At 47.9% G+C, this 24,302-nt stretch overlaps 1 protein-coding gene across 1 annotated transcript in view; it reads left to right on the top strand.

The window, feature by feature from the left end:
- Window positions 1-10,429, top strand: part of Tbcd (tubulin folding cofactor D) — a 72,499-nt gene extending 62,070 nt beyond the window's left edge. Inside the window, exons 15-16 of the mRNA XM_077707021.1 lie at window positions 3,581-3,819; window positions 9,791-10,429. Of these exons, the coding sequence (XP_077563147.1) occupies window positions 3,581-3,819; window positions 9,791-10,106 (555 nt within the window). The 3' untranslated portion in view covers window positions 10,107-10,429. The remainder of the gene's footprint in view (window positions 1-3,580; window positions 3,820-9,790) is intronic.
- Window positions 10,430-24,302: the final 13,873 nt, after the last annotated feature.

Raw genomic sequence — 24,302 nt, 5'->3', positions numbered from 1 at the left:
GCCCAGAAACGTGTTTCACTCAGCATAACTAAATGTCTAATATGGTCACGTCTTAACCTCTTAAGGTGGACCTAAGTTTAAAGAAAGAGGAAAAATCTCATAATCGCGCACGTTGTTGCCCGGAACGTGTGGAGGGTGTGTGCCATGACTCGCTGGATTTTTTTATTTTTCCCACAGTGCTCGCTTTCAATACTACAATTTTGAAAAAGGCGAGCCACAATTCCTGGACAATCTCGGGCCAAAAGGGGGTTAATCGGTTTTGAAAATACTGGCGTCTACTTGTTGAAGTACCGCTTTTTCACCTCTACGGAACACAACGCCTAGCGCACTTTCAATTGCGAGTAATACTGATAACTAACGTTTGGCTTTTCGCATTACATGCGTTATCTTCTCGCTGTGCTTAGAATGTTGGCTGAACCCCCCCTCCCTCCCCCCCCCCAAAAAAAAACGAAATGCACAGAAAACTTTTATATGTGCCTTTTTTAACCCATCCTCAAGAATTAAATGCCAAGACGAAAACGAGGTTCAGTTTACAACACAAAGTAGTTACCGGAAACCCGTTGCAGTGTTTCGTAACGAGAAATAAAAAGAAATGTTTTACTACTTCTGCAACAGGGCAACTTCATTTGCCATCTTTAAGAATGCAAACACATCTTGCTGTTCTAGGCACCTGTTAGATTTTAAAAGGAATGCAAACGGTCAACAGAAAATCTGTAGCAGAAAATCTGTGCTCACTGTGAGGTCCCAGAAGCTTGGCTTACACGCTGTAAACCTGCTTGTCGCTTTGCAAGTCTAGCTAAACATGAGATGTTGATTGTACTGCACACATTAGCAACTTAATTCTCAAGTACACTTGTGACAAAAGCCTTAAATAAGTGATCCGACACCGTTATTCATCAAACCTGCCTTCAGAGTCGCTAAAATTTGATTTAACTAAAGCTGCGCGCAAAAGGCCTGTTAGAACGGTTGCATTTATATCTCTGTGCTGTTTAAAATTCAGTAATTTTATGTTGCCTTTCGAACGCACAAAAAATATCGTAAGCTCTAAGGGAAAATGTCGGGGCAGTTAAGTGGTGTTACCATTTCAGGGCATCCCACAAATGCAAGAATGCGTCATGCTACCAGCAAAAGCGATTGAAACACTGCCGTTGTAAACTGAATTCCAGAGATAGAGGCTTCCTGATCTGTTTCTATTTATGATTTTTTTGAAGGCTCAAAGCCGTAGTCTTCAAAGATTGAGCTTGCTACGAGCCACGGCGTACAGGTTCATTGTCATTATTGCGGCCGTTCTGAGATTCACGATGGGCCGCTGCCTTTTTGGCATACTATTAAAATCTTATTGCCGCTTCCATGCAATAAATTGAACGTTGAGGAACCGAACTACAGCATACCACTCTTGTCTTCGCCTTTAATGCGCACATATGGCGCGAGAAAGGCACGAAGCACGCTCACAGTGTGTATTCTCCTGGGCCGCTCAGCGGAGCATCCACGCTAGCAGCGCGACGCTGTCGCCACCTGCGTGTCGATCTCGCTGCGAATAGGATGGATGCCAGTGTGTCTATTTTCCATTGCAAATAGTGCTAATAGTTAGCCATAGACTACACTCACAAGTGCTTGCTGCGACATCAGCATCTTTCACCATTAGCGTCTTTGAGGCGCAGCTCGGCCATTTTGGCCTGCGCCGCCCATGATTGCATGAATTCTTAAAGGAGTAGTGACACGAAATTTCGAAGCTGGGATAACTATGTAAAATGCTTTCTTTTTATCGGGAGGTATCTCCCAGCAAGTTTCAACAGTAACCGTTCACTATAACGTATTTCAAATTTTAATCTTTGCCTGCACGAGAAAGCCCAGAGCAGGTCAACATGACATCATCTGCTCCTAGCCCCAAACTGCCGACGTCGGGGCTCCCGTGATGTAGCCGATGCGTTGGCTGCGGTTGGTGTGCGCTGCTACGCCGTGTGTACACGTCATGGTTTTGGGACTGACGTCATGCTGCCCGGGCGCGTTCATGGGGATGGTGAAGACCTCAGCTGGTCTGGGCGCGCGCTTGCACTCGCTCGCGCGACAAGACCGCCAGTGGTGCGACAAGAATGGTGACGTCCAGGGCGCCCTCCTGTCATGGCGGCCGCTCGGCGTTCGTTTTTCCGAAACCGAAACTGACACAAATAAACGACGTCGTAAATGATTATTTATGCTGCTATCAACCGTCTAATGTGTCATTTTGTGATTAGTGGGCTGGTAGGCACCCATAGCAGCAAAAAAAAAACGTAACACTAAAATTTCATGGCAGTGTTCCTTTAAAACTTTGGCTGAGGCACTCTGCTTTGCAGTAGCTGAAAGAAACTGGTTATGGAGTGACCTGGTAAATTACCTCTGCTTTTTGCGTGCAATTGACTTGTATTTGCAACCAAGACTTCCGAGACAGCTGCCTCCAGACCTGAGGGTTTCATACTATCGTCTACGGCTGAATTGCACTTGCACAAACAGTTACCTTTTTTGCCTAGGGGTAATGAGAAACTCCTACTGTGATAATTTCTCTTTTTGTGGAACAGTTGAAAATATTTTGTTAGTGTGCTGCCTACATAACACCGGAATCACTCTCCAAGACATCAAACACCTTTGCAAGGACCATTAATGCTCAACATTAATCTATGACCATGGACTTATCTAAAGCAGCGCCAAGCTGTAAACAGTTTTTGCTCCTAGTATTTGGGTGACATTGGCGTGACAGCGCACGTTGGTCAAAATTAATCGGGAGCCCTCCACTACGGCACGCCTCATCCCCTGTGTAGCATCGGCACATTAAGCCCCACAGTCAATGAATATTGGCCTAATTTTGAAATTGTAAATCCTGTGGCCCAAGCTCAACAACAAAAAATATTAGTTCTATATTGCACGCCAAGCCCAGAACTTCTTTTCCCCTTTCTTTCTTTCTTCCTTTCTTCCTTTCCCCTCTCTCTCTCTCTCTCTCTCTCTCTCTCTCTCTCTCTCTCTCTCTCTCTCTCTCTCTCTCTCTCTCTCTCTCTCTCTCTCTCTCTCTCACTCACCCTTGGCCATTTTTTCCTATATCCCTAATCCTCTGCCAGAAGCATGTCAATGGTTGTAAATGGTGACACAAAACTAACCACTTTTCCAGTAAACAGCCTTCCCTTTGACATTTTTGAATCACCAAAGTTTATGTGCCAGTTTTTATAGCATGCTGCACTCTTTTCTTAACAACCTATGGTTTAAAAAGTGTTTTGATGATATCTATTGCATTATCGTTCAGTAGTGAACTGATCGCAACAGTTCTTGCCACTGAACACCTATCAAGACCATTGAGTGCACTGCGGATACATTTGCATTGCAGTTTTTCAGGAAACCTCCGCAGGGTAAAATAAATAGTATTTGCCCAATTATCAGCAGTAGTTAGTAGTTAGCACCAGTGCAGCATAGTGCTCCGAATATTTTTCAAGCATGCAATCAATAATACGTTGGCACACACTCACTAGTTGCCACATTTTTGGGTTACTGTTGGCAGCGGCTGCTGAAACAAAAAGTCGTTTTACCAAGTTTTGCTTGTCACTTGCTGTTTCAGATTGTGCCCGCCAAAGAAGCACTTCTGTCATACCTAAGCACCATCCACGATGACCACGCTCTCAAAGAACGCATATCTCAGTTCCTGTTGGGGCTCTTCAGTGACGATGCATTTCTGAAGCCGGCACATGCCAAGTACCTGCAAGCCCTCGACCACCTGGTGATTTCAGGTGGCTTCAGAGAGATGCCGCCTGCCTTTATATATGAGCTGCCGCAAGTGGCATGGATCAAAACACGCAGGTGGGTCACGCCCTGTCAACCTTGTTCTTTGCCTGCTGCGGTGGCTCAGGGGCTAAGGCGTTGCGCTGCTGAGCCCATGGTCGTTGGTTCAATTCCTGGCCGCCACGGCTGTTTTTCTCGCAGAGACAAAAGGCAGAAATGCCGGTGTGTCGAGATTTTGGTGCATGTTGAAGATCCCCAAGTTATCTGAGCCTTCTCTTACGGCACACGCCATTGCGTAGATGCAGCTTTGACCTGTAAAACCCTAGTTTGGATTTAATCTTTTTTTTATGCCCTTGGTGAGCAGCGTTTGTAAAGAGCACCATTGTTGTCGAGCTGGACTTGTCTTTTTACTGGTAATTTATGTGGTTTGGGTGGGAAAGAAGAAAGGAACAACAGGACGAGCTGACTTTGACAGATCAGCATTTCCAAGCACGTTGCCAGACATGTTGCTGCTTATAAGGAACCTTCATGAGAGCATCCAAAGAGTCCTGGGGCACTCGTCATCATTAAAAGGGCCCTGAAAGAGGTTTTGCTGATACACGGGTGTTCACATTGTCAGAAAAATCAAAGTTCTAGTACAGTGGTTCTCAAATGGGGTCTGCGGACCCCAGGGGGTGCGGACCCCAGGGGGTCCGCGAGAGCATTTCAGGGGTCCGCAAAGAGGGCCGCTGCGGTGAGCGTTGAAGGTGTCGGGCGTGAGCCCGCCTGGAGCCGCCGCTGGTGCAGATCTTGGTGGTAGTAGCAAATACTCAAGTGAGAACCTTGAGGACTGAAGTGGAGAAGGGTTCCATGTGAACAGCAGTTGAACATGGGTCAGTCGGTCCTTAGGGAAAGGAGAAATCCTTTCAGAAGCGGGCGCGTTTGTGCAGCTCAGTCTGTGAATCGGAGACGCCCCGCTGCAACCAAAGGGAATCGGGTTAACAGTCCCGAACCCGGCTACGGAGGTCGGTCCTTCGGGACCCAGTGCGGCAACGCAAACCAGCTCGGAGACGCCGATGGGAGCCGCGGGAAGAGTTTTCTTTTCTCTGTAAGGAGATCGAGTCCCTGGAATGGGTTCACCCCGAGATAGGGACGGTGGCTCCGTAGAGCAGTGCGACTCTTGCGCTGTCCGCAGCGCTCCTGTCGGCCCTTGAAAATCCGAGTGAGGGAGTGTGATTTTCGTGCCGGACCGTACCCACATCCGCAGCAGGTCTCCAAGGTGAACAGCCTCTAGTCGATAGACCAATGTAGGTAAGGGAAGTCGGCAAAACGGATCCGTAACCTTGGGAAAAGGATTGGCTCTGAGGGCTGAGCCGGTCGGGCTGGGGTCCAGAAGCAGGAATGGCACTGCACCGGGACTGGGCGAGGCTCGCCGCCGTAAAAAGCGGTGCGGCCGAGCCCGGACCAGCGTCGGGACCTTCCTGTGGAAAGCCACAGCTGTGCTTGTTCCATGGGCTTCGTGCCTGGAGGTTCTTGCTTCGGCCGGCAGAAAACAGCCAACTCAGAACTGGCACGGACCGGGGGAATCCGACTGTCTAATTAAAACAAAGCATTGCGAGGGCCGCTGGTCGGTGCTGACGCAATGTGACTGACGCAGTGTCAGTCTGCACGCGTTCTGCGAACTAGCTTGTGGAGCAATGAATGTTACAGCGCAAAAATGGTGATTTCAGTATAGTAAACATTGCCCAAAAACAAATAAATCAACTAAAAAAAAACGCACTATGGGGACTCAAACTTGCGATTTGCACAACAATATACTTAGTGCCTCCCTGAAAACCTTTCCCCCACCATTTTTTTCTCGATTTTGCCGGTACTTTCTTGCAATGCAAAAAGGTGGCTTCGCTGCATTACATGTGCATTTAGTTTCTCCGCGTAGCACATACTTTTAACATCTTATTTTTTCACAACACGCCAGCTGTGAGAAAAAAAAAAAGAGACCCACAAAAGACAGCGTACACGGGATTAGAAGTCTTTTAGATTCAAGTACAAATTGTTTGACATTATGACACCGATCAACATGTGCTCCATTGTGGGGTCCCCCAGCACTTTCGCGAGCCAAGAGGGGTCCCTGGAGCAGTCTTGGCTGAGAACTCTGTTCTAGTAATCACCTCTTTTAGGAATATGTTGAAGCGATGAGTATTAGTGGGGTTATCGCAACTCAAAACACGGCATTTTCGCCTGCACCGCGATTCTCCCTCATTTCGTCCCCTGCCCTCGCACCGCGCAAGCGTGACTGCCCATGATGCCTCGCTTCTTGGTGACGTCTGCAAGAACATCCGGTTACGCGCATCGTCTGCTACTGCGATATTCTGTGCCGAGGCTTTAGTCCACTGCGCCACGACATAACTGGAGATGGTGCGGAAACAGCCTGTATATTAGTTTGAGATCTACCTTTTATGTCACACCCATGTTTTATACCTGATTTTAAGAATTTTTTGGCTGGTTGAATAACATTTCTTGAATAACAGTTGCGCTGTAAGGTTCCATGAAACCCCCGCCATAGCTGATCTCCAGCAACAGCACAGTTTTGGGGAGAAAATCGATTGCAGTTGTGTGCCCGGCTGCGACGGCGATTTCATCCTGCGGGAATAGTGCTTGTTGTACTTTTGCTTTATGCTTTACACTAAAAACTTTGGTCAGTATTGATTCCTTATTACCTAATAAACCTTCTGTAACTTCTCTTCTGCTCTTAACTGTGCTTATATTTTCTACAAGCGTTGCTGGTAACACACGAATATGCAGTTTGTAACTCCGTGAAACGAAGTCGCCAAAGCAAACATCCGCAGCTTCGTAAGCCGAAATGCGGATCACATTAGCGCTAGTGTTGAGTTGTATGGGGTTCATGGACTTTACTATATTTATTACACTCTGGGAACTAACAGAACACAGCTGCATTCATGACTGCACGAATGTTCTCAAGGTGCAGTTTTCGCTTCTCAATCAATTCCCAACGCCCGTTCGGCCGATCGGTATCGCTGGCGTCTTCAGTCAACGAGCTAGTCACACCACGCAGACTTTCGATCGGCCGATGTGTTCGTGTCACTGTCGGCGTCACGTGAAGAGGTGGGCTGCCAACTCGGGAGTGGGTGTCGTCGCCATGTAGGCCTAGCCAACACGCCTTAACGAGAAGTGTGGTAATAGAGTAAAAAAGATATAGACAAACACGATCCCATTAAGCGTGCTGCAGGAGGCACTAATTAACCTAAGGTGCCGCCACTACCCGTCAACACTGAGCAGACGCCGCTTCTCCTCGCCGGAAGTGAGAAAACGCCGTCCAATAGCAAGATTTCTGCTTCGCGACGCACATGGGGGAATTGATGACATGCCTGTGTCGGATTGGCGGAGCGAAAAAAACACGCAGTAAAGGGTGAGAGCACGGCAACAAACTTTGCAACGAAAGTGTGGCGCAGATGACTTTGACCATGCAACCTAACAATTGCACTTGTTCCTTTAGTGTGCTCGAAATGCCTTTCAGGACCCCTTTAACGACAACGAAGCTACTGAACTTCATCATTGTCATCCGTGTGTTCTGTAGTGCTGCCGTATTTTTCACAGGCCTTGGTAACATGCAATGGCTCACATGGAATATTACTGTTGCACCATTTATGGCATTTACAATGCCCCATCATCATGCCTTAATCTCACACCATCCATGTGAACATAACGCCACCGTTTAACTTTTCGTTACCGCGGGAAATTGACCAATTTTGAAGGGTCTAACAAAACATTTTTTTGTGCTATACATAATGGTTAGGCACACATTGCAGTGACATAAAATGCAGATTATTCCACGCGCTTTCCAACAACACCAGTTTTAATAATGTTTTCCTAAATATAAATTCCGAAAAAAATGATCGAAATCGAAATTTTTGTCCACGCGTCGAAGAAAATAAGAAAAAAGTAAGTTGTGTATAATAAACCACCGGTAGTAGAAAAAATTTAGAATATAGATTTTGTAGGTAAACATTTGAAAAACCCGTCCTAGAAAAAAAATTGAGTTGCGCAGTACAATTTGTCAGGTATAAAAGAAAATGTTAGCCCACGTGGTGCCCGTGCCATGTGGTGAAGCCCAACCTCTACTTCAAATTTTGCTATTTTGGATAGTTCTCTAGGAGAAATCTGGTGGTTTGACATTATTAAAGGCCCAAATTAGCCTCCACGTGATGTAAAAACAACTTGTCAATGATTATGACCGGCACAATATTGAAGGCAAGCAAGCGATGTGAAAAAATCCGTTTGGAGTTGAGAACCAAACTTTTTGGTGGATGCTTGTTGACGTTCTGATGATCACTTATCAGTCAGAACTTTCATTTGCGGTTTATTATCATGTTCTGACTCACTATGGTAGGCCTTGTTGCAGGAATAAGGTACGATGCGCTAGAATCATGCCCAGCAAGCTTTCACCAAGCCGCCGTCGGGCTGTGAAGCGAGTTCAGCACTACGAGCCTACTACATTGCAGCGCCACCTAACAATTTCGAAAAGAAACAAATACAAGGCTGTTAGAGACTTTGTCAGAATAGACAGTACTACTAAGTAGACCTCCGGAAATACCCTCGTATGAAACCGAAACTGGCCGCTGAACTGCTGGCGTTGTTCAAGGCCGATTGGAAGCGTTCTCCCCGTCTGAACTGATACCCGACGACTTGGTGTTATCGTTTGACTTTCAGCGGAAGCTCTTATCGTAGAAGCAAGGCGTAGATAAAGTGGAAGCGCGAGCGGCATGCTTGTTTTGAGGAGCAGTAGCGGGCAACGGAGGCGCCATGGCGAGTGAGCTTGCAGTTGGGTAACTGCATAGTAGCTCCAAATATCAATTTCGAAATGCGAAAACGAAACCGAAACTGCTGCAAACTGGTTGAAAATGGCAGGCACACTTGCTAGACATGCGGGGGACCATCAGAAATAAGCTTTGGGAGAGTAAAGCTGCCCTTTGTCCAAACCAAAGATCATTAGTTAATAGCTGGGGCCATTTTCGAGTAATTATCACCTCAATGCTGTCGGATTACAAAACTGACCCCATTATTTGGTATTTGACTTGCCAGGAGCCGTATGACAAAAAAAAATATTATGGTAATGCAGCCTAACCACGACCTGCATCCTTCTTCTCAAGTGCAGCAGCCACGCCCCCTTCCTCAAAAACACACGCACCTCAGCTCGCAAAAAACGCCACCAAAAATCTCAATGTCGCCGGAGCAGGAAAATTTAAACTGATTCTAAAAGGGCAGTGCCTAGACTAACCACTGGCCGCATTAGGTGTACGAGAAACGACTACAACATGTCGATATAGGCAATATAAATCATCGATCACCGGTGATCGATTTGAATAGGCATGGTAACGAAAGAGTTAAACCCTATCCGGTTATCTCTCGCGATCGGGTAATAAATGTTTATCTGCCCCTGTATATACTATATGCTTTTTACAGTTGAGAAAACCATAGCCAGTCAGCGGTTATACAACGTGGTAGAGAGCCTCTGCCCTTTTAAAACCATGATCCTTGTTTTCCCTGTAAACTACCTGTAGCCTAAAGAGGCCATGAATATAAAATACAACTTTATTCAAATAGTAGGAACTAGTCTTTGGTAACTCGCTCAGCTGCATTCCAACCTGGAGAAATGTTTTTATAATCAAAGAAAACACCTGAAACATGAAAAACTGTCAAATATCATGCTACAGTGACCTAATATCGACAAGAGGGACAAAATATGGGGCAGAACTAAAAACGTAGTTAACAGGGTGAGCATTTAAGTTTTACGATCAAACGGAACTAGAGGCCCCGCTACAATCGCCCCATCATGTTTAGGCCAGCAGCCGCCAATCACACGAACAAGATGCCGTGACGTCGCAGAGAGGTCGTTGGAAAGGAACTGGGGAGTCGCCACTGCTGCGTCTGTTTCCATCAATATCTCTGTAATTTGCTTGCAGTTTGCGATAAAATTGGTGTCAGTCTTTCTAGTGAACCAGATGCGTATTTTGTCTTTACGGCCCCTTCAAGCATTTCCTTCCCTTTGCAGGGCGAAGGCAATGACAAAGCGGCAGGCTCTTGCCAGCATGCTTTGTAGTTGGCTGCAGTTTGAAGGGGAGGTCAAGAAAAGTGTGCTGAGGAAGCTTCTCGTGCTGTTGCGAAACCGCTGGAGCAGAGTGCGAATGTCGGCCGCCACCCACCTGTGTGAATCCCTGCTGCTGTACACTGTGATAGAAGATGAGAGGCAGCTGGAGGAGGCATGCACGCTTCTCTCCGAGACCGACTGGACTGAAGCTGACGTCAGCGCACCCATTCAAAGGCTGGGGACGTTGTTTGGTTTGGAAACTGTGGCTGAGAGTGTTTAGGTATTTATGACTCCCTGGTTTCATGTATATACTATAATGCAGAGAGGTGTCATTTATTTTTTGTAGTATTGCAATGTGAAGCAGTTGTTTCTGGCTCTCATTTCTTTTTCAATTTCTTGCTTTTTTTTTTGTGCTCATTTGCGGTGCACACTATAAACATGCCTTTATTACTTCATGAATAAATTTTGTAAGTATAATGCCTAAATAATGTGACTAATGTAGCATTTAACTTATTCTGTTGCATTTGTGTCTCAACGAGCTGCAACACCATACAGCAGCTGGATTACTTGCTTTATTTAATAAAGTCTTAGTGCTCCGCTACAGTTTTGCTGTCATTTATTTGCTTTACGTTTTGTTATACTCGTTCTATAGCTGGCCTGCCAAGCTGGGTAAGTGGCTGAAACGTTCTTCTGCCATTAACCGAACATCCTGATTCCCGACAACACCAGCCATATTCCTTGCACTGGCAAAGCACTAGAGTACCCGTGTAGGCAAATCTCGCATCCAATTTTGGGTCTAATGTAGTCCAAATAGAACCTACAACTCCACTTCAGAGCAGCTGATATCACTAAGGTATCAGCTGCTCTCAAGGTTGTTTACTAGCATTCAACCTCGAATCGTGCCGATTTTGTTATTCGCTGCCAGTGCTAAGAGCTATATTTTCACCGTCAAATATCACAATTTTTTATAGATTTTTGAAATCTGATTGTAATATTGTAATATATGCCTGGCTCCAAAGGTGCATTCACCTATAAGCAGTGTTGACAAGCAGTGCTGCTTTAAGGGACAGTGAAGTGAATTTTTCAAGCTCTTTTCATCAATTATCGGGGCAATAAGGTGGTATTTATGTTGTAAAGCCTGAAAGAAGAAAAACTACCATGCGCGGTTTGCGGGGGCTGCACCGACAGCAGTGATGTCAATACAAGGTGTAACGTGATGGGACGAAGCCCAAGACTAATTCAAACCAGTTTTGGTTTCGGTTCTGTGAAACAACATGCTTGGCATCCGACGTTATCGTTGGATGGGCATTCTCGGTAGCCCAGTAATCTGCATACCACGCTTCTGCCATGTTGTTGGCTGTAAAATGTGTCGGATACGCTTGCGAGCATAGCTGAGATCGTAGCAATCGCTAACCTAGGCATATGCAGTGTATGAACGCCCTCCGCGTCACCGGAGACGCTCAAATGCAATGCGCATTTCTCCCGTCTTTGGAGCTTGCCTGGCTTGTGCCTGTGTCATCGTAAGAGGTGTGTTAGCACCAGGCTAAGGGTCAGCTGATTTGGTACTGTGCCTGCAAGCAGTCGGCGCTTACGGCAACACCATATGGTGCCAACGATAACTCGCCAGTGCGTCAGTGTCAGTCTGCACGCGTTCTGCGAACTAGCTTGTGGAGCAATGAATGTTACAGCGCAAAAATGGTGACTTCAGTATAGAAAACATTGCCCAAAAACAAATAAATCAACTTAAAAAAAAACGCACTATGGGGACTCAAACTTGCGACTTGCACAACAATATACTTAGTGCTCCAGACCACTCAGCCATAAGCCAACGATGCCAGGGACGGAAATGTAAAGTATATAATGTATAGCAGTTTACATTTTTGTTTAGTTTTAGCATTTAAAGCAACTTGGGTGACTATTTCTTCTATAGTGCTCGTGCAGTAAGTGTCCCCCAAATTTCCCCAATATCTCTTGTCTGCCGACTGCATTCCTAAGACAAAAGCATTCGCGGATGTGATTGTGCTGCTGACCTCTGTGCTAGTTCACCCAGTGCAAAAACTGCTTCCCACACCCTGGTTTCACACTGTACGATCAAGGTTTCACCAGCCGACGAATCATCGCATGTGTGCTTGTGCGGAGTGACTTTGACTTAGAGTTTGATAGTCTACAAACTAAGGGCTCATTCTTCCTGGCACAAACGTGCCGTGGTTCAATGACGACCTGCCGGCGGCCGGCCGGCCGTCTAAACGCTAGTCCGACTGATTCTGTTGGTATGGTCCCTAGAAATTGTGCTAGTCTGCCGTCCGCGCGCTTTCTCTATGGGAAGGCGTGTCCGCGCCGCTGATGCACGCACAGCGCTGCGCAGAGGGCGCTGCGAGCAATCGGAGCGCCCGAGCGGCCGCCCAGTGCCGCGCGCTACTGCCGCGGAGCGCGAGCGCGCATCGGGGTTTGTCGGCCACTTAGAGCGGTGAAATCGAATGGTACGAGGTACATCAGCTCACAATAGAAGGTACGATAGTACTATAAGACCTTTTAGTTTCACGCCCCAAGTTTTTCGCGAATTGGAGCCTCTTTGCGGCCGCTGAATTTCGCGAGTGAGACCGAAGGATGAAACCGCAGCAACTAGCGTATAGCCGTTTCACTACCACCGCTTGAACCATTATTAAAGTGAAGCTTTCTATGTCTCACTGATGGCCTATGTCGCCCCGAAAAAGGACTGCAGGAAAGCCAACTGTCTCTGACGACGGTGATGTTTGTGAGTTAGGTGAGAGGGAAAAAAAAAACGCTTCCCGTGGTCAGAATCGAAGCTGGCTCCATCGCGTTTTGAAGCCGACGTCTATCTCAATGCGCATTTCCAACATGGTCAAAGCAGTTTGGATTTGGAGAGTAGTGCAGCCAGAAAAATTATCCACTCTTCCACTCCGCAACGCGATGGTTGAACACGAAGCTTTCTTCGCGTGAAATCAAACGGCAAAGGGTCGATGTCAAATCCGACGCGATCATAAGTCCAAAATGCGTGCGAGTCAAAGTGAAAGCTCAATGACTCAAATTCAAAACTCAGACGACAAGGAATCGCTCACAAGAAAGCTTCGCGTTCAACCACCAATGTTCAGACAGTGAGATCCCGTTCAAAAAGAACTCCCTGCGGCACCAGAAGCTGTGTTTGTTCCACATCGAAACTACCGGGTCATTCCCGAACGTCATTGACGGTGACAAGCACGCAGACGGCTGGTAGGCTGACAAAAAGAAAAGCGAAAGCTTGAGTAAAATGTTTTGCCAGCAAAAACTTGTTCCTATATACTTTGGGAAGAGTGCGGGGGGAGGGGGATAAAGCAAGGTATATATGGTCATGACAGTATAAATAAACCTCAATATTTTTACTCCTTGGTTTCAAACAGCCGCGATTATAATGATTGGCCATAACGCAAATATTCTCCCGTTTTGCTTTCCCCGCGTGCATCTCGCAATTCCCTCCGAGTGTGTGGGTGACCAAAAAGAATTCCTGTGCAATGAGGAATGCAAGCGAAGTTACTGATTTGCAGCCGGCTGTTATTAAAAATCAGTTTCACGTACCCAATGCTGCCGAATGTTTCAAATCGTGGTATTCACGAAAATTACAGGCACGCAAAAGAGGTTTGATAGTACCCAAATTTTTGAAAATTTCGAGGTAAGCGGAGCGTTGGGTTAAGCGAAATGCGAAAAATGTATGGCCAGATCACTGGAATAAGAGCTAGTGCTGGTAACAAACGCTCCAATGCACAGGGATGCTTCCGGAATACAGGCAAAATAATTTGCAGAAAAAAATTTATTTTTAAGGTATTGCGGAAAAAGAACTGCGTGATGCACGCCTGTTTCCCCTAGTGAAAATCTTTCAGCTGGTCTTAACTGGGATCAACTGGTCCCAGTGGGGAATTAACTGGTCCCAGTTGGGAATTAACTGGTCCCAGTGGGGAACTAACTGGTCCCAGTTGGGATGCAATTGGTCCCAGTTGGCAGGCGACTGGTCCCAGTTGGGAAGCTGAAAGGGGGCAACTGGTCCCAGTTGGGAGGCGACTGGTCCTAGTTGGGAAGTTGAAATGGGACAACTGGTCCCAGTTGGGAGGCATGGTCCCAACTGGGAATCTGAAAGGGGCCAACTTGTCCCAGTTGGGCTTAAGCTAGGCATGCTTATCCAATGTAGAATTAATGTATAATGTCACAGATCATTGTTTCCTCTGAATTTGCGCAAGCTTTTACAAAGCAGCTTTTAACCCGAGGTACCCTTAATTAACAAAATCAGACGTCGTAAAATTGCCGTTCTCGCGCACCGGCGGGTGGCCCGAACTCTTTCGCCGTTTCCTGCCGTTGCATATTGTTTTCTCCTCCCTCGGTTTTGTAAATTATCATCCCTCTTAACTTCTCCTCCTGTGTCCTCATCCATTTATGCTTTTCTTCCAGAACAACTCCGCAACACCCAGTCGACGCGTATGATGTAGGGGCGCGCTGGCGATCGAGACGGCCGTCTTAGGGCCGCGAGAGGGACGGTCGCGACGGCGAAGGACGGTCTCGCGAGCACGGTAGCTGAGAAGCGCGCTGCAGGGAATTAGAGTTTCGGATAGGGGGGAGATTTCACGACGCCTGCGACGCGCCAGAAAATTTTTTTTTCTTGATCTGCGGGAAAATGAATTAGGCAAGAGCGCTTTTACCGGGCATACAAGCAAATACAAGCATAATCGCAAGGAACGCCAGCTGGAAACAGGTAGCAGACAAAAGTGCAGATGTCGCGGCCACAATTGCCGTGGCAGAAAAACCCCGTCATTAAGACTGCCTTCAACGTGTGATTTTTATGAACTACGTTTATGAGCATGGAGGAAAACCTTTTCTTTCCGTCATGTTTATGGGCCACAGTAGCGTCTATTTTGATACGCCACTACGATGTTAAGTTAGCCGTTTTAGAGGCGTTCAATCATCGTGTATCCAAGTAACAAACTGGTGTTCAATTTATATTTTAAACAAACCTAAAAAATATTGCATTCTGTAATTTTTGAAATTTTTTGGGGCCAATTAAATGTTAAATGACATATTCATTCAAAATTTTAGTCGTGCGGTTTCTGTAGTTTCGTACAAAGGCAAATGGCGCCGTACAGGTAAAACGTCGTAAAACGTGATCGCAGTAATCGTGGTACCGCTGCTGTTCTCTGATAGCCTACGTTTAAATATTTCGTGGGAGCACTATAGATTATATGCATAAGCTCTATAACAAGCACGTTGTGCTTGAGGTCTCAAGGATTTTTCCCCAGCAAGGTGCAGCTATCGCAAGTTGAATAAGACTGAGGGACAAAGGATTTTGCCTCGGCTGGACTCTTGACAGTGCAGGTACGTGTCTCTGTTTTTTCTTTTTTTGTGTGCGTGACTATCATGAACTGGCCATTTAAGTGGTACTTGCTGCTTGAACTTTAGTTCTACAAATATGCTGTGCTCAACAAACGTGTTTTCTACGCGCTTTCGTTCTTAATTGCACCGGCGACCGCTCATGAAGGAAGTTGACTTAAATTTGACTTTATTTTGATTTTATTTTCACAAACCACACGTCCTAAGTATGTTTTTTTGACGCTGTGTCTAAAGGTACGTCGGACGTACGCCGATCCTAGAATCTAACGATACGTCGGACGTACGCTGACCCATAAAATCTGGTTGTCGTGCTGCATATCTATAAATTGCCAAATTACACATTTTCAGAGACCGGAGCCTAGAGGGCGGATGCTGAGAACAAGTGCAAGCCATTCTTCCACCTCACCCTCGCCTGCTGATACGGGGACACCATCGAAGCAGAGTGAAAAAATTGTTGTGAGCCAAGAAAGCAATGAGGAGGAACTATATTGATGCAGTTCTAATAAATGACACCAAAGAAGCTCTGCTGCCTTGTGCCATTTGTTGGTGCTACCTGGTTGCGCAGTCAAGTGCAGTTGGGAGAAACGTCCCGCTGCAGATGATTGTGGAACGGGGAGTGCCGGAGATCAGCTGCAAGTGGAGTAGGTGAGAATGGCCGCAACTGGTCCCAGTTGGGACCAGTTGCGGCCATTCCCAGCTATTCCACTTGCAGCTGGTCCCAACTGGGACCAGTTTCAACTGGTCCGAACTAGGGTTTATTGCAACTGGGACCAGCTGCAACTGGTCCCAACTGGAATTCCCAGCTGGTCCCAGTTGGGACCAGTTGCAACTGGTCCCAACTGGGAATTGTTCCATAACCCAGTTTAACTGGGACCAGTTGGATTCCCAGTTGAACATTTTCACTAGGGATCGCCTTCGCATCTGGCCCCAAAAAAGTGTTTTCGAGCTTCTCAATGCCGCATCAACTGTTGGTCGCCAACGCTATATTCTATCTTGCTGTGAAGCAGGCAAAGCTAATGTTTTTCTTGTTCCTGCCGGTTTTGGCACTTCTTGAGACCCGTCGTCGTCCACATGATCAGAAGCGTCTTCCCCAGCTATATCAACAATGTAGGCGTCGGACAGCACTCCGCTAACGGCACATCGGCCGCGCACAGTGCGTACCCCGCGCAAATTGGCCGTTCGCGACGGTGTTCGACGGGTAATGGGAGCTAAGCTTTAAAGAGCTTATCAGCTGCCTGCAGAGGATGTTGCATTGCGTCCTCTTTGTCAACATTTCGAGATATCCGTGATCCCCGAATGGACGTTTCGAGACAAAGGGTGGAAAATTTCGCCAATGGCAGGTATATGCACGGCAAAAAAAGGTTTCGACTTAACCGGTATTTCGAGGTATCCTAGTTCGAGTTATGGAGAAATCACTGTATCTGATGACTGAAGGTGATTAAACTTCGTATGCATGTGCACACGTCTTGTTTTTTTTATTCGGAATTTACATTTAACAGATTCCCAGTTGACTGGACGTAACTGAGGGGGCCGCGAAGACGCGCGCTTAAGGGCCTCCAGATCAACGATGCGAAAGGTCAAAAGGCACCAGTTCGAGCTGCTTTATTTACATACACGTGCAGGGGACAACATCTTGGGAAACTTGCAAAGAAAGACAGTTCCAAAGAGCCATACAAAAAAGCGGAGCGCCGCCACACACCACACACACTTTCACGCGCTGACTAATCCATCAGTTAACAACGGCGGGGGTATTCACAAAGAACGGTTGTTTGCTAGCTGAAGTCCCGCATGATATTTCCAAGCTGGAAAACGATGCCTTGCCGGCAGTGTTCCCGAAGCCCCCGAGTATGTGTCGAAATCGGTTCGACACATACTCGGGGGCTAGCATAGCGACACGATTCCGCGGTTTTTACAAGGCTCGATCCTTCATAATACGCGAAAACGTACTCCTGTCACTTCACGCTCCGGTTAAAACACTTCGTACTGGTAAGAACCAACTTATTTGGCTAATCTGGTTTGTCGACAGAAACGGATAGGGTTCGAAAAGGGGCAGTTAAAATGGGCTGAACCCGCCCAGAAATAGGGCAGAACTACGAAGGCAGCAGCGGCACGGCAGAGCGCCGTCCGCCGCTGCCCATCGCGCCGGCCGGCCACCGCGCTCCGATTGACTGCAGCGCCGCCGCTGCATGCATCACGGAGGAGCCCCCTTCGCGGCTGGCGGACGGCAGACTAGCACATATTTCTAGGGACCCTACTGTTGGAGTCGGCGAGCCGTGCAGAGCGCAGTCAAGCCAAGCCATATTGTTTTGATGTAGTGTTAGAATGTGTTAGAATGTGAGGATATCCATCCAAATCTACATGAAGGGAATATTTGGCTTCCAGAAGCCCTAGGATTTAAGGGTATCAGAGGAAGTCAACTTTAAGGCTGTCGAGGGGATGAAAAGAAGATTAGAATGCTGGTGGACGAAAAGCAGAGAGGGGAATATTTATTGCCTAGGACAGTTACCACCTGTAACAGGAAAAAAAAAGTATTTTGTGCCTAATAAGCTTTTTGTGCCTGCCCTAAGCAGCGCTAGTATTAAACCAAGAGCGTAAAACATGGGTATATTCATCACCCCGCTACAAAGGGGAAACCAATAGCAATCATCAATCATCATCAGCGTCATATGAAACGTCATAGGGAATTGGCAAGGAGGATGCAGATGGGAGGACAGCATTTTCAAATTGATTTTTCTACTGAACAAAGTCGCGTAAACGCAGCGAGAGTGGTCGAAACATGGCCTGGAGACTCCAGACTACAATTTGCACTAGTAATCCTGCAATGTTTACAAGTTGCCTCAGTGTTCAACAAGCGCTCCGCCATGAGCTGGGCTCGAAGGCACCGAAGATTTGGGGAGAGGGGGAACCTCAACTTCAGGTAATGAAGAGGTGACTGGAATGGTGGTGGAGGAAAAGTGAGGAAGGCATGGGACATTCCAGGGCAACAGAACAGCCTAAGGATTGTCTAAAATATTAGTTGTACCAGGCATGAAACGCCTCTACTACTACACAACTCGTCCTCAAATATCCGTGTGCACGCATGCATGGGAACGCGGTTATCACGGAGCTAGAAAAAATTGAGGCAGAACCCATACTTTGGGGGATGTTTACCGAAAGTTACTAACGTTTACTGGTGGTGGCAGTTATTTGTTATGCAGGAAAGTCTAACCTGCTTCCCTCTCCGCCAACTCCCCACTCCCACCATCATTATTCTCTCCTGTCCACTTTTTACGACGTTTAAAACAGAAATGGCATGGTAGGAGGCAACATTGCTAAGAATTCTAGTGGCATTAATAAAATTCATTTGATAGTACCCAAGTTTTAAGGATCGGGCCTACAGCCCACTGCTTCCGAAGAAGCAGCTATACAACTCTGGCCATGATTCTTTGTTGGCGCGAGCGCTAACCAACCGCGCCGCCGCAGCCAAACGTCCGGAGTGGTGTGGAGTCAAGGACCGCACGACAGACTATAACGAAGTCGCGAAGTTCCACCGCCTGGCTCGAAGGACTCTCCCGCCCCCCACCCGGGGCTGAGCCATGCAGATGCAGTGTTGTTACAACAGCTGCAGTCAGGGTCGCTACCTATTTCGGTCCTGATAAAGCACACATATCCAGAAGCCTACGCGACCGGCACGTGCCGGGCATGCCAGCGGTGGAGGGCGGACTTCGTGCACGTGTTGTGGGACTGCATCAAGTTTCCAGAGCGAGCGTTAACAAGAAGAGGAAGACCGCCGTCGAGGCTAGAAGCAGCGATGGCGAGTTACGACCAAGAAAACAATCGTGGGCCGTCCAGCAGGTCCTGGAGGCTCTTGCAAGGCAGACGGCGACGCCAAGCGAAAACGACGAAAAGGTGCCTTTACGGGTGACGAACCGCGAGAGTAGCAGAAGCCGATGCCGAGTAGAAGACCCAGCCAGGATGACGTAGAGGCCCGCGTCGATCAGCGAGAGGCAGTGCATTGCTCTTCGAAGCACGGGCGGGGTGCCTGAGTACCCGGGCATACATCTACAGGCAGCAGGATGAAACGTGCATGCTGCGGCATTAATCGGGATGTCGGGCTGCATAGAGATACGACCACCACGGGGTGAAGAGGCAACGACGTTGGCGGAGGATTTGGGATTTGGGGAGAGGGGGAACCTCAACTTCAGGTGACGAAGAGGCTACTGGAATTGTGGTAAAAGAAAAGTGAGGAAGGGATGGGTATGCAGGCAGAGTAATCATACGGATGAGAATTTAGAGCAGCGGGGGGAGAAAAAAAGGGGTGGGAGCGATGAGAGCTTAAAACACGGGTGAGGGGGACATGGGGGGAGGAAGCAAATCTATTAGGTTAGCTAGGAGTAGGTCAAGCAAGTGGAATAAAACAGGCAAGTCATTTGCTGACAACCGACGCCCCGATTCAAAGGGAGAGTCACTGATCATCATCATCATCTGCAGGCTATCAGTAAAGTTGCCTCTATCCATACATTGTTGGTGGTGAGGTACACTTATTGCCGGGTTGTACATTTTGCATCAACTGAAAACGGCAATGCAAAAAAAGAAAGATGCCATGCTGCTTCAAACCCATACTGGCCGCGCCCATGACAGGCTGGCTAAAAACGACAAGGCCGATTATTAATTCTCTGGCTGGTTGGATATGGCCACCTGGTGTTAACAATACAACTATCCCAGACCCATGCTACATACTCGCATATGACCCGTGACCACGTGCACAGCTAGATAGATGCTGAATTATTTTTTTGTCATTCATGACATCTATCCATCCATCATCGTCAGCCAGTTGCGAATATCCCAGATCATTCGCTGCTTTTCGCTGTTGCGTACCGAATGCAGTGTTTTAATTCGGGAGCTTAAGTTGGTCTGGAATCTGGTGGAACTGAGACGCGGCAGACATAATGGTCAACAGTGCAGAAAGAAGAAAAAATCACGCCATATCCACGGAATGAATGATGATAAGTGGGGCGAAACTCGAGAGGGGGAGATCATCGGTAACCGTAACTCTCCCGTGAAAGTTCGCCCATTAAATCATTAAGAAAGACGTAAGACTGTGTGCGTACATTGTACAAATCAACTTTTATTTTCGGAGTCAATGCTCCCAGGCCCAGACCTGGTGAAAGACCCCGCGCCATCGAGGACTACCCCGCACCTCCACCACAATTTGTCACGTAGGATGGGACACAACGGTAAAGAAAGAACTTTTATTTAGGGCGAACTTGTGCCCGAACAAGACGAGAGGAAACAAGCAAAGGTCCTTGCGTCTCGTTCGATCTCCGAGAACGACTGCCTGCGTTCGTGGCGTGATCTCTTGCGTGATCTCCCCCTCGCAGTGCACGTGCGCTCGCGCCTCCGTTGGCGAACACAGACAAGCTCGCGCTCCCGGTGCCGAGTTTGCGCTGCCGGTTGCAGCCGGTTCTTGCGCGTGCAACGCGGCCCACTTTGCGACATCTCCGAAAGCATGCGGCGGTCACGTACCACGAGACACAAGGGATGGACAGACCCATGGCTTTAGGAGCTTCGCCCCTAAAAAGAAATCTGTGTAAGCTTGGTTTTTGTAAGCTGGCTTTTCCGCATGTGGTGTTGCACAGTGAAGCCTACTCACAATCCCGCTGAACGCTTGCCCGGCGCGGTTTGATCGGGAGTTTGGAGCTAATCAAAATCATGTACCAGTCCTTCTAACGACGACGATGGTTGAACGCGAAGCTTTCTCGCGATGTATTCCTTGGTTGTCGTGCGAGTTGGGACATCGACACGTTGAGCTTTGACTCTGACCCTTCGCCATTTGATTTCGCACAAAGAATGCTTCGCGTTCAACCATCGTCGTCGTTAGACAGACGGTTGCATGATTGTCGAGATGGCGTAATCGGACAGTCGTCGGATTCATCACCCGAGGGACCCAGGTTTTATTCCGACTACGGAAAGCGCTTTTTTTCCCCTTGAGGCGCTTGCACGATCATCACCATCCTCAGAGAAAGTTAGCTTTACTGCAGTGCGTTCTCGGCGCGACATACGCCATCAGTGAGTCATGGACAGCTTCGCGTTAATAACAAGCAAATAGCTCCGCTGGTATCCACCTTCACAGAGTGGAATGGCACCGATCCTTTTTTGTTACATCTGTCGGCAATGCACGTCAGGGCTTCGATAAACGAGCGACAATTTCTTGACAGGCTATCACCCACGGCCTGACGCATCATGTCCGTGCCAACGTTTTGTGCAGTTCGCAATTAAGTGCGTCGCAATTAAGTGAAATGGCGCTGCTGCTTAGCTGGCAAACATCAGTGCAACGTGCTGCGCGCGAAAACATTGACTCATTGGCGGGATCACCGACAGGGGAAGAACGAACTCAGCGCTTGGTAAGGTCAGGTATCCCATCTCTCTTTTCCGCCGCGGTATCGTTAGTAAATCTACCAGTCCTCCTATTCCTTTACACACACCACTTGTCGCTACGCCGTTTCCGGTTTCAGGCGACCGCTCGCCGCCGTAGTCGTTTCCGGTTTTAGCAGTACGTATGCTCCGGCCGTTCCGTTCGTTACGTTGCTACCGGATTTACCGGGACCCGACTGCGCATGCGCCATTTGTTCCGTACGCGGCCGGCGTCTCTCCCGGCACTCTGCTTCCGTGTTACCGTATCCGGAGCCCGCAACCGGCTTGCTCGGGTGTTGGAAACTTTAGGCTTAGCGTCCTGGCAAATATTTGATCGCCGCTATCTGTGCAACTGCGAATGACAATCCGTAACACAACTTTTCACCTCACTATCATCCCCTTTCTCGCATGTGAAACTTTATTTGAGCTACAACTGCCGTGAGCGATCGGTGACCGAGACATCTGCGTAGCCTGTTTCGATGCTTCTGAGGCAGGTATCGCCATCTCTCGGTCGCTCGCCGCACCGCGCGCCGCGGCATCCACGGCCGGTCAGCAAATGCGCATCGCGGCAGATATATCTGATCGCCGCTTTTAAAATAAGCCCTGAGAACAATCCCTAGCACAATTTTTCACCACACTAACACCTACTTTCTCGCAGGTGGAACTTCGTTTTAGTGATCAGATTGATTCGGAAGAACAGCGACAAGCGGTTGCTACCGTGGTCTGCGCCGGTTCGAGCCGCTGAGTGTGGCGAGCTGGCAGGCGCGACCGGCGTGTGCGCGGACTGTTTCCGATGCAGAAAACGCTTCACGATTGCCTGCTTTATCCATTTCTTGCGTACAAACCCGCGGAATCTACAAATTCAGCTCAGCGATCGTCGTAGTTGACCATGGTGCAAAAACAGTGGGCGGAGCGGCGCCGACGAGGCATCGCACACCCGCATCGGGCCATGTGTCTCAAATTCACGCGTACGACTAGTCGTGGTGACAGTCGTAACGATCAGTCGCATACGAATCGCGTGTACCAATTGTACATGTGTCTAGCGCTTCAGTCGGGCAAGGCCAAGGCCATTCCTCCACGTGAACGGCGCGCGACCATGTCGTCACCTGCGCTCGCTCTGGTGCCGTCGCCGCCACCGCAGCCCCTGCCTCACAATGCGTCCGGCCGAGCGCGATTTATTTTAGATTTGCAATGCTTTAGGGGAAACTGCGTTGTTTATTTACGTATTTTTAGCGTGTGGATTTTTGCAACTACTCGGCTAATCAGCCGTCACACGGAACGAACGGTACGACGCTACGGAGTGCTAAAACACGTTTTCCGTCTCACTCTACGGAAAGAACCCGGTACGGACGCGCGCATGCGCAGTCGGGTCCCGGTAAACCCGGTAGCAACGTAACCAACGTAACGAACGTAACGAACGTACTGCTAAAACTCTCTAATGACGTATTTCCGCAGACGCCCGGTGGGCATGGCCGGTGAGCACCGCTAATAGCTGCGGATGGCTAGCGCCCGCGAAAAATCGCAGAATGAGCATATAACGCTTTCGCGTTAAAAGAGCCATGGTCTAAGCAAGGCCTCCATTCTGTCAGTTTCGCAAATAGCACTGCCGCGCATGACAGCAATTGCGCCAAGAAATCGACCCGCAAGCTGCGACGCCATTGTATAATGGCGCAATGACATGAATCCGAGCTTGCTGGCGTTTACTGCTCTTTGGCTTGCCAGCTTGAACGTACACGTAGGACGCGCGTGGTGAAAGAAGGACAGCAGTGATAGCAACGATTGTATTTCGGAACATAGCGAATTTTATCCTCTTTCGAAAACTGAATCTGGAAGGGGTGTACAAAGTGATAAATGAAACGGTTAATAGCATCCACTTCCTTTCAGCAACGAAGGAAAACTTAGCGCCTATTTATTCTTTAGCCTTCGTTATTGCGGACTTTCACCTGATCCTTCCCCATACTCATAACCTCGTTGATGACCAGGCCTGCAAGAGCTGCACCAACCTAATGAACTTCGTATTTTTCGAAAGCGGGAACTGTAAAAATGACATTTTTTGCGTTAAATATCGAATGGAACAAGTAAACGGCATCACGTCCTTTCAAAGCTGAATTACACCTGAGTATTTGTTGCGTATATTTTGTTCTGTATCCTGCCCTCTTTCTTGGTCCGAACTGTGGTCCCCGGTTTGTAATAAAAATATCTAAATGAATAGTGTGTTCACTGGCTGCAGCATGAATGAGGACTAAGGTTACCACCATTTAAAGGGACTTTGCAACACCGCCGATAAACACTTTCACTCTTTCCTCCACGTCTGGAAGCACTGCGAAAGCTACAGGTGTCGCCAGCCCGGAATGGCACTGCATGATTCTCTCGTAGGGGCAGATGTGCCTTCAGTTTCTGCTTTGCTTTTGTGGCATATTTTAAAGTGGCTGTCGGGTGCGTTCAGCGCTGCTACTGAAGGAAAGCCGGCCAATAGCCGCAACACCGCTGTAATGACGTAATTCGAGAGCTCGAAGAATGCCAAGACCAGGAAAGAGAAATTTTTTTTGAACAAGTTTCTACGTTATCTGATGGGCATAGAGCAGTAATTTTTGGCTGAGGTTCTTTGGGACCTTTTATTCTAAGTACTGAGTGAGGTTGTTGACTACGTGCTGAAAGCATCTGGACATAAAAAGTAAAAAAAAAAGTGTTGCAGGGTCCCTTTAATAAGCAA

The sequence above is a fragment of the Haemaphysalis longicornis genome, unplaced genomic scaffold, assembly GCF_048455015.1.
Source record: "Haemaphysalis longicornis isolate Haplotype H1 unplaced genomic scaffold, Haemaphysalis longicornis Haplotype H1 scaffold_4, whole genome shotgun sequence".
NCBI lineage: Eukaryota > Metazoa > Arthropoda > Arachnida > Ixodida > Ixodidae > Haemaphysalis > Haemaphysalis longicornis.
Note: the sequence above shows the minus strand (reverse complement) of the source record. Positions and strands in the feature narration are given on the sequence as shown.